This window comes from Coregonus lavaretus, assembly GCF_964263955.1.
Source record: "Coregonus lavaretus genome assembly, chromosome: 1".
Taxonomy (NCBI): domain Eukaryota; kingdom Metazoa; phylum Chordata; class Actinopteri; order Salmoniformes; family Salmonidae; genus Coregonus; species Coregonus lavaretus.
The window spans coordinates 68,275,859-68,291,778 of NC_139988.1; the positions used below are offsets into that span (position 1 = coordinate 68,275,859).

The 15,920-nt window shown below is 43.3% G+C and overlaps 1 protein-coding gene across 1 annotated transcript in view; it reads right to left on the reverse strand.

Moving 5' to 3' along the window:
- Window positions 1-9,773: 9,773 nt before the first annotated feature.
- Window positions 9,774-15,920, reverse strand: part of LOC311149022 (SH3 and cysteine-rich domain-containing protein 2-like) — a gene marked incomplete at both ends in the record, with an annotated part of 37,226 nt that continues 31,079 nt past the window's right edge. The window contains 5 exons of the mRNA XM_084186110.1: window positions 9,774-9,872; window positions 9,973-10,110; window positions 11,969-12,020; window positions 12,405-12,493; window positions 15,261-15,316. Coding sequence (XP_084042236.1) covers window positions 9,774-9,872; window positions 9,973-10,110; window positions 11,969-12,020; window positions 12,405-12,493; window positions 15,261-15,316 — 434 coding nt within the window. The remainder of the gene's footprint in view (window positions 9,873-9,972; window positions 10,111-11,968; window positions 12,021-12,404; window positions 12,494-15,260; window positions 15,317-15,920) is intronic.

A 15,920-nucleotide genomic window follows, 5' to 3' on the forward strand; every position in this document is an offset into this window, starting at 1 on the left:
TGTGTCCGGTGCTCGATTTACACATGTGTATGGATAGGAACAAGGATATCTACGCAGGGGTAGGGCACTTTCTAAGCAGCATCTTTCTCATTGGATTGTGGAGGCAATCTCCCTGGCGTATGACAGCAAAGTACAAGGGTTGCCTAGCTGTGTGCGTGCTCACTCCACTAGGGATGTGGTGGCTGCTTGGGCATTGTTCAGGGGCATGACGATTGGTGATATATGTGCTGCAGAAAGTTGGAGTTCCCTACATACCTTTGTGAGGTTTAATCATTTGGATGTAACTGCTTCCATTGAGGCTTGTAGTGTTCTTATGTTTGGGTCCGGGAGTGGGTGTTAGGCAGCGTGCAGATTGCGCATTTATCCGGGCTATTCCCTTTGGGTTTGAACCTTGAGCTGCCTTGGGGTGTGGAAGTGTGTAAAGTGCGCATTATCAGGGTTACCACAGTTTCCTGTGGGTTTGAGCCTTGGGCTGCTGTGGTAGTGTGCAAGTTCACAGTTTCCAGGTTACTGCAGGATTCCTGTGGGTTTGTGCCTCAGGCTGCCGTGGTTCATGGACTCTGGTCGATGCTATGCAGAGCGCGTGTGCGCTTTACCAAGTCACAACAGATGTTCTGTTGTTTTGGACTTAAAGTTCCTTGTACGAGTTCTGACATTTCAGGCTTGCAAGGTAAGTATTGTTCTTGGAACCATAGGGTCTATGGACTTGGGCTTCAGTGGCAGCGAGTCAGTGCGCATAGCGAAGTTGCAGCAAGTTCTGGTTCCCTATATGGTGCTCTGACAGTTCAGGCCTCATGAGGCTCTGACAGTTCAGGCTTCTCGAGTAAGTATTAGGGAAACATTTGGCTTCTGTAACCCCTTTTTGGAGCTGGTGGAACCTGAGTGCTTGGGCTGCTGTGGGCCTCCTAGTTTGGTACTCTCTGAGCCGGCTTGGCACGTGATTGTATGTCCCCATAGTATGCTATACCGAGTGACCGACTGAAAGGGGACGTACAGTTATGGACGTACAGTTAAGGGGACGTACCGTTATGTTCCCTGAAGAAGGGAGCGAGGTATAACATATTTTGGCCCCGCGCCGTCAGGGGATTTGGGCTCGCTGAAGAGCGATACTGAATTGAGGAAATGGATGTGAGCCCGGTATTATACCCAGGGAGGTGGGGCTTCTGAGAGCGGGCTTGGCATCCATTGGCCCGTTGGGCGTGATTTCAGTTTTCTTCAGGTGAATATGATTGGTCGTTGACTCCCCATAGTATGTTATACCTTGTTCCCTCCTTCATGGAACAGTAGTTCTAGTCATAATTGTATGTTTATGAGTGTCCATCAAAATGTAATATTAATACAGCAATTCTAAATTACAGCATTATTTAGAGTTGTTGCTATTCTAGTCTACAGCCACACATTTGTAGAATGACAGTAATATGAAACATTATTTGTTTCTTAAATAAAAATGTAAAGAGGCACCTGTTTATAATGATATATATTACAGTACTATGGTCTCCCCTGGCTCACATGCTCACATGCTCCCTGTAACGATAATGAAGTGTCTGTCTAATGTATTAACCAACAAAACATTCTCAAAAGACCTGACATTCGCACACACACACACACACACACACACACACACACACACACACACACACACACACACACACACACACACACACACACACACACACAATGTGTATACACACGCAACGTTCCACTCTGCCAGCTCACAGTCTCGCCTACCAGCAGCTCCCCTTCAATGCCAATTAGTTGAATTAGAACTCATTGTGTTATTTGTGCTCATTAAGTCGGAGCAAACTTCCTGAGCTCTGCCATGTCACCGTAGCCCTTTCCTGACCAAATTGCCCTCTAGTGGCCTCATGGGTGGAATACTATTAATATTTTTCATAATTTCATAATTAATAAACATGTTATTATTTTTTTACGCTGAAAATTCAGTGTTTCTATGTCAAACGGTTTTGGTATATTGGGATGCAAACTCAAAATGGAATACATTTCAACTACTGTATATACAGTATCTGACATTGTATAGGTGTCTTCCTTTTTTAAAGCCCATAACCGTGTGTAATGAGGTGTATACTTTTGTTTCAAATTAGATTTTTTTAAGACTACCAAGAAACACTCTGTGTGACCCTGATTTAGCCCACTGCAGTAAAAGTTTAAACCTCTTAAATGTAACTAAATGTAATCGAAAATTTAATCTACGTAATCTCCAAAAGTAATTATTTATCATGAGATAAAACAATAACTAGTAATGCTGCATACTCCAAGAAAGGTTAAAATCTCACCTTTCTGGTAAAAAAAGTTATAAATTGTTGAGGTGTACTCACTTTTGAGGACACAAGCTCAAGTACACAGTACAAATATGATAAAATATGAAAATATGAAATATTTTATACCATGTATTCCTATTCAACAAAACTGTATGAATAAGGCTTGAAATGACACATTTTCTTTTAAATATAGTATAATCAAGTTATAAAATGACTACCTATACGATTTCACCTCCCTTATAACTGTAAAAGACACTGAGTGTACAAAATATTAAGAACACCTGCTCTTTCCATGACATGGACTGAGCAAGTGAATCCAGGTGAAAGCTATGATCCCTTATTGATGTCACTTGTTAAATCCCCTTCAATCAGTTTAGATGAAAGGGAGGAGACAGGTTAAAGAAGGATGTTTAAGCCTTGAGACAATTGAGACATGGATTGTGTATGTGTGCCATTCAGAGGGTGAATGGGCAAGACAAAATATTTAAGTGCCTTTGAACGGGGTCAAGAACTGCAACGGTTTTTCATGCTCAACAGATTCCCATGTGTATCAAGAATGGTCCACCACACACAGGACATCCAGCCAACTTGACACGACTATGGGAAGTATTGGAGTCAACATGGGCCAGCATCCCTGTGGAACGCTTTCGACACCTTGTAGAGTCCATGCCCCGACGAACTGAGGTTGTTCTGAGGGCAACAGGGGGTGCAACTCAATATTAGGAAGGTGTTCCTAATGTTTGGTATACTCAGTATATATATTTGTAGATTTAGTGTGAATATTATAAGGCCTCTCTTGATCATCGCTGTGAATGTCTCAACGAGCTCTAGCTTGGCTTCCTGTACTTCTTCGGAACTCACCTTTCATCTCATTAATCTTGTCCATCTTTTATATTACTGGCTATAAATTGATCTCTGAATGTGCTACAGCGACGAAACCGCTCTCTCCTGCTGCGTTACGATGTAAGGATTCCAGGCATATGTTAGTGGCTGTGACGTAGGGTTCAGCCAGAAGTTGATGGACAGTCGGAAGAGCGAATAAAATGGTAGGAGGGACATCCCAACTTCAAGTGGTGTCAGATTTCACATCCTGCTTCACATAGGCAAAACAGTATACTCCTGTGTCGTTGAGAATCAGGGCTACCGCTCAATGCAAGCCATTTCAATCTACGGTGTCCACAGATCGATTAATTTTTTTAATTTTTATTTCACCTTTATTTAACCAGGTAAGCCAGTTGAGAACAAGTTCTCATTTACAACTGTGACCTGGCCAAGATAAAGCAAAGCAGTGCGATAAAAACAACAACACAGAGTTACATATGGGGTAAACAAAACATAAAGGCAAAAATACAAAAAAATATATATATACAGTGTGTGCGAATGTAGTAAGTTATGGAGGTAAGGCAATAAATAGGCCATAGTGCAAAATAGTTACAATTTCGTATTAACACTGGAATGATAGATGTGCAAAAGATGATGTGCAAATAGAGATACTGGGGTGCAAATTAGCAAAATAAATAACAATATGGGGATGAGGTAGTTGGGTGGACTAATTTCAGAATGGCTGTGTACAGGTGCATTAATCTTTAAGCTGCTCTGACAACTGACGCTTAAAGTTAGTGAGGGAGATAAGAGTCTCCAGCTTCAGAGATTTTTGCAGTTAGTTCCAGTCATTGGCAGCAGAGAACTGGAAGGAATGGCGGCCAAAGGAGGTGTTGACTTTGGGGATGACCAGTGAGATATACCTGCTGGAGCGCAGACTACGGGTGGGTGTTGCTATGGTGACCAGTGAGCTAAGATAAGACGGGGATTTGCCTAGCAGTGATTTATAGATTTACATTTACATTTTACATTTTAGTCATTTAGCAGACGCTCTTATCCAGAACGACTTACAGGAGCAATTAGGGTTAAGTGCCTTGCTCAAGGGCACAGACAGATTTCACTTAGTCGGCTCGGAGATTAGAACCAGCGACCTTTCGGTTACTGGCACAACGCTCTTTACCACAAACTACCTGCCGCCAGTGGGTTTGGCGACAAATATGTAGTGAGGGCCAGCCAACAAGAGCGTACAGGTCACAGTGGTGGGTAGTATATGGGGCTTTGGTGACAAAACGGATGTGATAGACTACATCCAATTTGCTGAGTAGAGTGTTGGAGGCTATTTTGTAAATGACATCGCCGAAGTCAAGGATCGGTAGGATAGTCAGTTTTACAAGGGCATGTTTGGCAGCATGAGTGAAGGAGGCTTTGTCGCGAAATAGGAAGCCGATTCTAAATCTAACTTTTGATTGGAGATGCTTAATGTGAGTCTGGAAGGAGAGTTTACAGTCTAACCAGAAACCTAGGTATTTGTAGTTGTCCACATACTCTAGGTCAGACCCGCCGAGAGTAGTGATTCTAGTCGGGTGGGCGGGTGCAAGCAGCGTTCGGTTGAAGAGCATGCATTTAGTTTTACTAGTGTTTAAGAGCAGTTGGAGGCTACGGAAGGAGTGTTGTATGGCGTTGAAGCTCGTTTGGAGGTTTGTTAACACAGTGTCCAATGTAGGGCCAGATGTATACAAAATGGTGTCGTCTGCGTAGAGGTGGATCCGAGCGTCACCAGCAGCAAGAGCAACATCATTGATATACACAGAGAATAGAGTCGGCCCGAGAATTGAACCCTGTGGCACACCCATAGAGACGGCCAGAGGTCCAGACAACAGGCCCTCCGATTTGACACGTTGAACTCTATAACCTAAAATGTCGGTCGGAAGCGGTACCAGAACCACGCAGGTCCCCTAAACAGGGGACTTTACATCGAAGTGGTTTTTAAACTAAAGAGTCCCCAAGGAGTTTCACTGTCACCACAACATTCTGTGGCCCATGACTTACACAGCCAGCAATAGGGTTGTCATGCAACTACACAACTCCCAGGCCAAATCTAAAATGGCACCCTATTCCCCATATAGTATGTGATTGAAGTGAGCTTACACAACCAGCCATAGGGTTCTTATACAACTACACAGCTCCAAGGCCAAATCTAAAATGACACCCTATTCCCCATATAGTAAGTGATTGAAGTTAGCCAGTCCTGACCCGTATGGAGAACCGGCACCATAATTTTCTTCTTCCTGTGCATCTCTTATCAAATACTGGCTCTAATACAAACCTTTGTACAGACATATTAGTAACAGCACTTTTTTCATTCCACTTCAAGCACTGCAATATGACCGGTGTCATGTACTGTATAAAAACATACGGCTCTCGCCATAAGGAGTGAACTACAATACAGTATGTACAGTATGTCATTTGAGATGCAGCCTAAGTGAGCCTCTGTAAACCAGAGGCCTTCATCATCACAAGGTCATAGTTTCAGTTCATCTAATAAAATATTACTGTACTAATAAAATACTACTGTACATCTAATAAAATATTACCTGACTGCCAACCAAATGGGTCTAAGCTGAAGCTAAAGCCAATAAGGACAGCTGGGCAGGAGAGTGTGATGGTTTTCTATCTATAGGAATAAAAAGACCACATCAAAGAGCTGTTGATTGATTTGATGGAACTTTATTGACATGTGTACAGGTCACAGTCCAGGTAGCCATGCAGGAAGGGAGACCGTGTGTGCTAATGCCAGGTGGATGGGGGGAAATGACCTTGGAGTACTGGTCCAGAGCCAGGCTTGGTTAGTCAGTCTCAAATAAACAGATCCAAGACCAGCCCTTAAAGGCTACTATACTTGTCATGCCTCTAAAACCTTTATTATGCAGCTATTCTTTAAAGCTACATGCTGTAAGATTTCAATAAACTACTAAAATACACCCATTGATTAGGAGAATATATTCTTATACCATACCTATTACTCCATTGTCTTTTATAGGTATATAGGACTTTGTAAACAAATTGCAGTGCATTCGGAAAGTATTCAGACCCCTTGACTTTTTCCACGTTGTTACGTTACAGCCTTATTCTAAAATTGATGAAATTGTTTTTTTGACGCTAAAAGCTTGGTACACCTGTATTTGGGGAGTTTCTCCCATTCTTCTCTGCAGATCCTCTCAAGCTCGGTCAGGTCGGATGCGGAGCATCGCTGCACTGCTATTTTCAGGTCTCTCCAGAGATGTTTGATCGGGTTCAAGTCCGGGATCTGCCTGGGCCACTCAAGGACATTCAGAGACTTGTCCCGAAGCTACTCCTGCGTTGTCTTGGCTGTGTGCTTAGGGTCGTTGTCCTGCTGGAAGGTGAACCTTCGCCCCAGTCTGAGGTCCTGAGCGCTCTGGAGCAGGTTTTCATCAAGGATCTGTCTCTTTGCTCCGTTCATCTTTCCCTCGATCCTGACTAGTCTCCCAGTCCCTGCCACTGAAAAACATCCCCACAGCATGATGCTGCCACCACCATGCTTCACCGTAGGGATGGTGCCAGGTTTCCTCCAGACGTGACGCTTGGCATTCAGGCCAAAGAATTCAATCTTGGTTTCATCAGACCAGAGAATCTTGTGTCTCATGGTCTGAGAGTCCTTTAGGTACCTTTTGGCAAACTCCAAGCGGGCTTTCATGTACCTTTTACTGAGGAGTGAATTCCATCTGGCCACTCTACCATAAAGGCCTGTTTGGTGGAGTGCTGCACCATCCCTACAGTGTTCCTTTTAAGAATGATGGAGGCTACTGTGTTCTTGGGGACCTTCAATGCTGCAGACATGTTTTTGGTACCCTTCCCCAGATCTGTGCCTCGACACAATCCTGTCTCGGAGCTCTACGGACAATTCCTTCAACCTCATGGCTTGGTTATTGCTCTGACATGCACTGTCCACTGCGGGACCTTACATAGACAGGTGTGTGCCTTTCCAAATCATGTCCAATCAATTGAATTTACCACAGGTGGACTCCAATCAAGTTGTAGAAACATCATAAGGATGATCAATGGAAACAGGATGCACCGGAGCTCAATTTGAGTCTCATAGCAAAGGGTCTGAATATTTATGTAAATAAGTGATTTCTGTTTTTCATTTTCAATAAATGTGCAACATTTTCTAAAAACCTGTTTTCACTTGGTCATTATGGTGGATTGTGTGTAGATTGATAAGGAAAAACCTTTGTTTAATCCATTTTAGAATAAGGCTATAACGTAACAAAATGTGGAAAAAGTCAAGGGGTATGAATACTTTCCGAATGTACTGTATGTATAGCTTTAAATCATGTATAAAAAAGTACTGTTGCTCTCATGAAATGTCATCCCTTGAGCACCACAGAAATATCATATAATTCAAGTGTTATATGCATGTGAAACTGTACTGGAATGGATCGTATTGCTCCAATGCTTGGTGGACCCACTCCTTGATGGCCAAGAAATGTGGCTTTAATTGCAATATACACCTTATAACTGTTAGTAAAGATTGAGACTATACTGAGGGGTAATCAGATGTACAGATATAGTGACTAGAACGGGTAGAGTGCAAAGTCCTGTGGTTGGGTTGTGCTGTTCAGTCTTGATGCTGATATATTAGGTATGGAATAAATGCCATTACCAAAAACAGTGAACTCTTTGATAGCTGGATACCATATGGTTAATGCCATGATAACTGAATACATACAACAGTTTCTCCATAGTTCTATTTACATATATTCATACGAACGAGTGGTTATTGCCAAGACAGCTTCTGACTGCTACTGCCCTAGAGTGAATCAGCAAATGAAGTAATGACATCAACAGGACGTTTTATCCAGTGATTTCATAGACATTCCACTCTCAATTCAGCGGGATACACAAAAACATAATTTGTCCGGCCTAGGCAGTTACGTAAGTGTGTTACAATGGTATATTTCAACACTACATGTAGACTATCTCTCTGGAGAAAAAAAAACACAACATGGAAACAAGCATCACCCAAAGGGCTGAGGACGTCATACATGTGAAAAAAATGTTTGTCGGGTCGTTGCATCCCAACACATTCCATGACAATAATGTTTTACTAACTTACTATAAAATGCTATGAAAATGGCTGACATCCAGAGGCCTATGGAGGAGCCCATATAGAGGGAGAAATCTGATGTTTAGGTTAAGCCTTGTGTCTGAGTGTCTTATCATGCTACACTGTCTCAGTGCTGTGACCGCTGTGACCTCTGCTGCAGTCACAGAGCTCTAAGCCTTTAGTGATCACAGAGAGGGAGAGAGTGCTAGACAGAGAGAATGTGTGACAGACAAAGAGGTGGGGGAAAGAAAGAGGGGGAGAGGGAGAGAGGTCCCAAATAATCACACACTAAGCACTCTGCATTGTTAGGAAGGGCTCGTAAGCAAGCATTTCACGTTAAAGTCTACACCAGCTGTATTCGGCGCATGTGGCAATTAACATTTGATTTGAAATGTGATCTGAGGACTGGGGAGTGTACAGGGACATCACAGCAGGATTAGCATGTGTGTCTGTCTCCCTCACTTTCCTGGCTAAACCCTTCCTAATAGTAAAGATAATTAATGATAATGGATTGGATTTATATAGCGCTTTTCCAGATGCTCAGAGCACTTTAAACCTCCTCCACCACCTACAGGTATGTCTAGCACACACCTGGATGATGCCACGGCAGCCATTTTGCACCAAAAAACCTGTTAGCCCTTTAGCTAAACAAATTGTGAAACAGGGTAGACCAATGTAAAGCAAAGAAGGGGTTTAGCAAAGATGAAATGTTAGGACCTGAACCTCCCACCAGTCAGGGAGTGAGTGAAGCATGCATCAATACATTTTACTCAACTCAACAGTACACTTTCAATTACATTGTCCAATCTAAAATCCACAAATCAAGCATAAGGCCCTTGAGGCTCCCTTCTACCCCCACCACCTACCCACTTTGGTTTTCCCCAATGTGCTAAATAATCGGTGCCACAGGGAATGCGGCTATACCATATCTGGCTTGGAGGACAACCTCAAAGGAAAAGAGCTTTGTCGCAACAAGCTGCTACAATAAAATGCTACAGAACTTGGACTCACAAAAACGTCCAAATTTCACTTTCACATGAAATCCAAAAGGTCACACGACCACACAGCGAAAAACTGCCAGTCTTCTCCCCCTTGGCTCAAGCAGAAGCCTGTGTAGATTGTAAAGTCTCCATAAATTTTTCAGACAAGCACTGCCTGCTACAGTCACGCCCCCCAAGCTCCAGGGCCATTGTTAGCGTCAGTGTCTTTGTGCAGTGTATGTGTGTGTGTGTGTGTGCGTGAACAGGTGAAAGAGTGTGAGGATACACCACAGGTAAAGCAGCTAGCTCAACAGAAGCCCTCCCCCTCCTTTCTCTCAAAAATATTCCACCACTCCAAGCAAAGCAGTGAAATCAAATCTATCCTGGCCAGCGTCCACCATATTCTCCCTCCCTCTCTATGTTTTCTGGTGGTGGTGGGAGGGTCCATTTCCACATCCAGAGAGTTGGCAGTCGGTGAGGTGTTAGGGAAGCACTCCTGATAGAGGGTGGTCTTCAGGGCAGAACGAGGGTCGGGAAACAGAGAGTTCCCCTCTTTTACGGAAGTCATATCTCCACAAGGTACTTGGAAGGGACTAGACCTCTCTTCTTCCCACTGCTCAGCTTTAAGAAACCGTCCAGCTCTTCGTTCTTCCCCACACAGATCTAGTTTGAGAAAATAAAGGTGTTTAGTACAGGGGCTTGTGTGTGTGTGTGCGTCTGCTAAATGACTAAAATGTGTGTGTGTGTGTGTGTGTCAGTGTACCTGAGACTCTTTCACAGTCATCTGCCCTCTGTCACGGTCACCATGGAAACCACCTGTGACCTTCCACACACGCTCACCTGGGCGCACTCTCTGTACAAAGTTGGCGGGGAAGAAACCCAGCTTGTCTTTACTTTTCCCCTATGAACACACACAGCAGAACATAGTTAAGACAATTAATTCCACTATGCTAGTATATTCCCAGGGATGTAGTGATAAAAAGGTGGGTAAACGCCAAATGCCAATAGACAAATGGCACATCCATGTAGGTACAGCACTTTTTTATTGTTTGAAGAAATGGTGTGTCTGCATGCACGCGTGTCCCAACGTGTTTGCGTGCAAAACGAGGCTGCCTCCCCTCCTTGTTCGGGCAGGCTTCGGCGTTAGTCGTCACCGGCTTACTAACCACTGCCGCCCCAATCATCATCATCACATTTGTCTTGTCTTGTCAATCACACACACCTGGTTCTAATCCCCTCATTAGTCCGTGTATAAGTGTTCCCTCTGCCCCCTTGTCCTTGTGGGTGATTGTTTGAATGTGAGAGTAGTGGAGCTACTCGTACCATTTTGTTGCCAGGGTAGATATTTCCCCTGTGCCTATGTATTGTATGGAGATACGTTACAGTGTATTGCCAGGGTAGATAGTTTCCCCTGTGCCTGTTTCGTTTGTTGTTATTCCAGCGTATTTTGTGTAACGAAGGAATAAACTTTGTATTCGGTGATTACCCTCCTGTGCCTGACTCCTTCCATCACACTCATCACAGTGTGAGCTGACGATTGCTTTTCCCTCTGCGCTCAGCTTATCTCCATTAGGCCAAACCAAAAGGCAAAGCACATAAAACTTTCATTACAGCCTGCTCCACTTACTGACTACTAGCTCTGCTAAACCGAAGTTGCCCAAAGAAACTGATTTAAGGTCAGTTTTGCTTTTCCCCACCTAATGGTTACAGGTAGAATTGGGGGAAGTTAAGCTGATCCTAGATCTGTGCTTATGGGCAACTTTTACCTTGATAAAGTCACTACTCTCTCCATTGTCTAAGAACACTCCATGTTATTTAGTCTTCTACGAAAGGTGCTATCTAGAACCAGCGCATTTTCTATATTTGCGGGTTAGGGTCGGGTGCGGGCCTCAGATTTTCACGTTATCACATATAGTCAGGCGGTTGCAGATGGGTTATTAGCAAGTGCGGGCAGGTGCAGGTGAAGAAATAGCTTACCCGCGCATCACTACTTTATATAGTATAGTAGGTCCTGTTTGAATACTTGAATGCTTTCATGACTTTTCTGATATTGACATGACTGGAAGGGTGAAAGCTATGTAAAAAAAACATTGTAAAGTGGTTATCCCACTGGCTATAAGGTGAATGCACCTATTTGTAAGTCGCTCTTGATAAGAGCGTCTGCTAAATGACGTAAATGTAAATGTAAATGTAATGGAGCCCTTGGCTATACCTATCCAAATGTGTTGCATTTTTCTCAAGGAAGAGGCAGCAAGGAAGAACGGAAGGAAGGAAGAACAGAAGGAAGGAAGGAAGGAAGGAAGAACAGAAGGAAGGAAGGAAGGAAGGAAGGAAGGAAGGAAGGAAGGAAGGAAGGAAGGAAGAACAGAAGGAAGGAAGGAAGGAAGGAAGGAAGGAAGGAAGGAAGGAAGGAAGGAAGGAAGGAAGGAAGGAAGGAAGGAAGGAAGGAAGGAAGGAAGGAAGGAAGGAAGGAAGGAAGGAAGGAAGGAAGGAAGGAAGGAAGGAAGAACGGAAGGAAGGAAGGAAGAACGGAAGAACGGAAGAACGGAAGGAAGAACGGAAGGAAGAACGGAAGGAAGGAAGGAAGGAAGGAAGGAAGAACAGAAGGAAAGAAAGGAAGGAAGGAAGAATGGAAGCAAGGAAGAACGGAAGGAAGGAAGAACGGAAGGAAGGAAGAACGGAAGGAAGGAAGGATGGATATCGAAAGTATGAGTATTCTGGGCCCGAGTAACAAAACAAAAACTGTATTTTTTACCCACCTTCCACCAGTCCTCATTGGAGTCATCAGTTACTTGCACTCGATCGCCAGGTCTGAGAGGGAAACAACAGGTACTGATTAAACACACAAACACACGCACACACACACATCCCCGGCTGCCTGTCCTTCTCAGTCTGTAGTTCCAACAGCGTTGCCAGCTACGTCTCAGACCCCCAGTGAGAAGGCAGATGGTCTGAGAGATGTGTTGGCACTGCACACGTCCTTCCTGTTTTTCTCACCTGCCCACTACGACAATACCCCCTCCCCATACACACACACCTCTCTCCCTTTTTACCTTTCATGTGGTAATGTGAAGTCTGACTTTCTGTCTGAATATGACAGAACACGTGTGCAGACACACACACACACACACACACAAGCACATGCGTGCACACACACACGCACACACACATAAAGGTACTATGTATTTAACTCACTGTAACTCCAGATCATTCTTCTCCTGAGGGATGAACTTGTACAGAGCCACGTAGGTGTGTACGGAGTGGACGTCGATGCGCTTTGGAGTCTGGACACACGCACACACCAAATTAGTCTAATACACACGTACAGTTTTTTTTGTTATCTCTTTGGTATTATTTTCACAAGTACAGTATGTTTGTGGAGAATTTTCTAAACTCCTAGTACAAAACTCCAAACTGGTAACATTTGTAATGCAGCCAGTCTTGCATTCAAAACCTTTCATTGTGCATTCATTTTGTTTGTAGACATCTTTCACCATTGATCCAAAATATACACTACCGTTCAAAAGTTTGGGGTCACTTAGAAATGTCCTTGTTTTCCATGAAAACATATATGAAATGAGTTTGAATAGTAAATATAGCAAAATGCAAAGGAAATGTATTCATTGACAAGGTTAGAAATACTGATTTTAATTGAAATAATAATTGTGTCCTTCAAACTTTGCTTTCGTCAAAGAATCCTCCATTTGCAGCAATTACAGCCTTGCAGACCTTTGGCATTCTAGTTGTCAATTTGTTGAGGTAATCTGAAGAGATTTCACCCCATGCTTCCTGAAGCACCTCCCACAAGTTGGATTGGCTTGATGGGCACTTCTTACATACCATACGGTCAAGCTGCTCCCAAAACAGCTCAATAGGGTTGAGATCCGGTGACTGTGCTGGCCACACCATTATAGACAGAATACCAGCTGACTGCTTCTTCCCTAAATAGTTCATGCATAGTTTGGAGCTGTGTTTTGGGTCGTTGTCCTGTTGTAGGAGGAAATTGGCTCCAATCAAGCGCCGTCCACAGGGTATGGCATGGCGTTGCAAAATGGAGAGATAGCCTTCCTTCTTCAAGATCCCTTTTACCCTGTACAAATCTCCCACTTTACCACCACCAAAGCACCCCCAGACCATCACATTGCCTCCACCATGCTTGACAGATGGCATCAAGCACTCCTCCAGCATCTTTTAATTTGGTATGCGTCTCACAAATGTTCTTCTTTGTGATCCGAACACCTACAACTTCGATTAGTCTGTCCATAACACTTTTTTTCCAATCTTCCTCTGTCCAGTGTCTGTGTTCTTTTGCCAATCTTAATCTTTTCTTTGTATTGGCCAGTCTGAGATATGGCTTTTTCTTTGCAACTCTGCCTAGAAGTTCAGCATCCCGGAGTAGCCTCTTCACTGTTGACGTTGAGACTGGTGTTTTGTGGGTACTATTTAATGAAGCTGCCAGTTGAGGACCTGTGAGGCGTCTGTTCATTAAACTAGACACTCTAATGTATTTGTCTTCTTGCTCAGTTGTGCACCGGGGCCTCCCACTCCTCTTTCTATTCTGGTTAGAGACAGTTTGTACTGTTCTATGAAGGGAGTAGTACACAGCGTTGTACAAGATCTTCAGTTTCTTGGCAATTTCTCGCATGGAATAGCCTTCATTTCTCAAAACAAGAATAGACTGATGAGTTTCAGAAGAAAGTCCTTTGTTTTTGGCCATTTTGAGCCTGTAATCGAACCCACAATTGCTGATGCTACAGATACTCAACTAGTCTCAGGAAGGCCAGTTGTATTGCGTCTTTAATCAGCACAACAGTTTTCAGCTGTGCTAACATAATTGCAAAAGGGTTTTCTAATGAACAATTAGCCTTTTAAAATAATAAACTTGGATTAGCAAACACAACGTGCCATTGGAACACAGGACTGATGGTTGCTGATAATGGGCCTCTGTACACCTATGTAGATATTCCATTAAAAAACAGCCGTTTCCAGCTACAATAGCCATTTACAACATTAACAATGTCTACACTGTATTTCTGATCAATTTGATGTTATTTTAATGGACAAAGAAACAAGGACATTTCTAAGTGACCCCAAACTTTTGAACGGTAGTGTAAGTTTACTGAGAAATATAATGAGTACATTGGTTCACCAAAACACAACTTAATGATATCTTCTCAATTCAGTTATTTTAACCACCAGTTAATCCAATAGCAAAATGTAAAAAAATTGCCCACTGAATGTAGTATGCTACAGTACTGTAAATTACAGTATATTACACTGTTTTCACGTTAGGCAATACACTTGCTCTACCCATTACAATTTACTGAACATAACATTTCCGTAATTTCTATCCCATGTGTGATCATTGAAGACATCTATCATTTACATTTACATTTTAGTCATTCAGCAGACGCTCTTATCCAGAGCGACTTACAGTTAGTGAGTGAATACATTTGTCATACTGGCCCCCCATGGGAATTGAACCCACAACCCTGGCGTTGCAAGTGCCATGCTCTATCAATTGAGCTACAATGTAATCAAATGAAAGAAATGAAAGAAACAATGTTTAGAAGGCACTAGTTTGCATCAAGCCTGTCTTGAGCATTTGGCCATAGAAATCGCAGTAAATATCCTCATTGTTCATGCGCCTGGGGAAAAACATTTTGGCATAGCGAATGCAAGCCTGACGTACAGCATGTCTGGACTGAACTCATTGCATGCCTCATCCATGGCCTGAGGGAGGGTGGTACACTCATGGGGATGGCAATCATACATAAATGGCATATACTACAGTATTACAGTACTGCATTGGCCAATGCAATTTTAGTAAAGCAGGGGTGAACAGAAAGTCGCATGGAGGTTGTGAGCAGAGTTTGAAAGAAGGAGAGATAAAGAGAGGGAGGGTTTAGCGTTAGAGGTGAAGAGGGATGGAGGGATGAAGGGGTGGATAGATAAAGGCCTACAGCACTTGATGTTTCATGGAAGTGAAAAGGGACGGATGAGCATGAAAGGAGAGAGGAAACACTTGAGAAAGAGATGCTGACTACACACCTTCAGACTGACCCTGTCCTCCGAATCGGCCTTCTCACTTTCAGAAGGATTGACAGCTAGAGGGAGAGAGAGAGAGGGGGGGGGGGGGGGGGGGAGAGAGAGAGAGAGAGAGAGAGAGAGAGAGAGAGAGAGAGAGAGAGAGAGAGAGAGAGAGAGAGAGAGAGAGAGAGAGAGAGAGAGAGAGAGATAGAGGGAGAGAGCAGGGACAGAGAGAGAGGAGAGAGAGCAAGAGAGAGGTAGCAGAAAGAGAGAGACAGAAAGAGAGCGAGAGAGAAAGGGAGGGGGTCTTGTCACTTTGCAGTATAGGACAAAGACAAGGTCAGTTAGTTAAAGCATACACAGTACTTCATCTTATCTCATCGAATTTAGAGAAGATGGAAAATACTGGTGAAGTTACAACACACACAGGTGTATGCATTCATAAACACGCACATACACACACACACAGATAGACACACACACACACACACACATCACCTAGTTATGTCAATGGAAGGCCTTCTCAGTGTAATGGATGGGTATAATGATAGTCTATAATGAAATACATGATTTCAGGAGAGAGGACAACGGTTGACAGTCCAGGCTTGGCTTTTTGCAAGTTGCAAGACTTTCTGCAAGTTCAACCAACTAGTCATGTTGATGCAACATTACATTTATAAC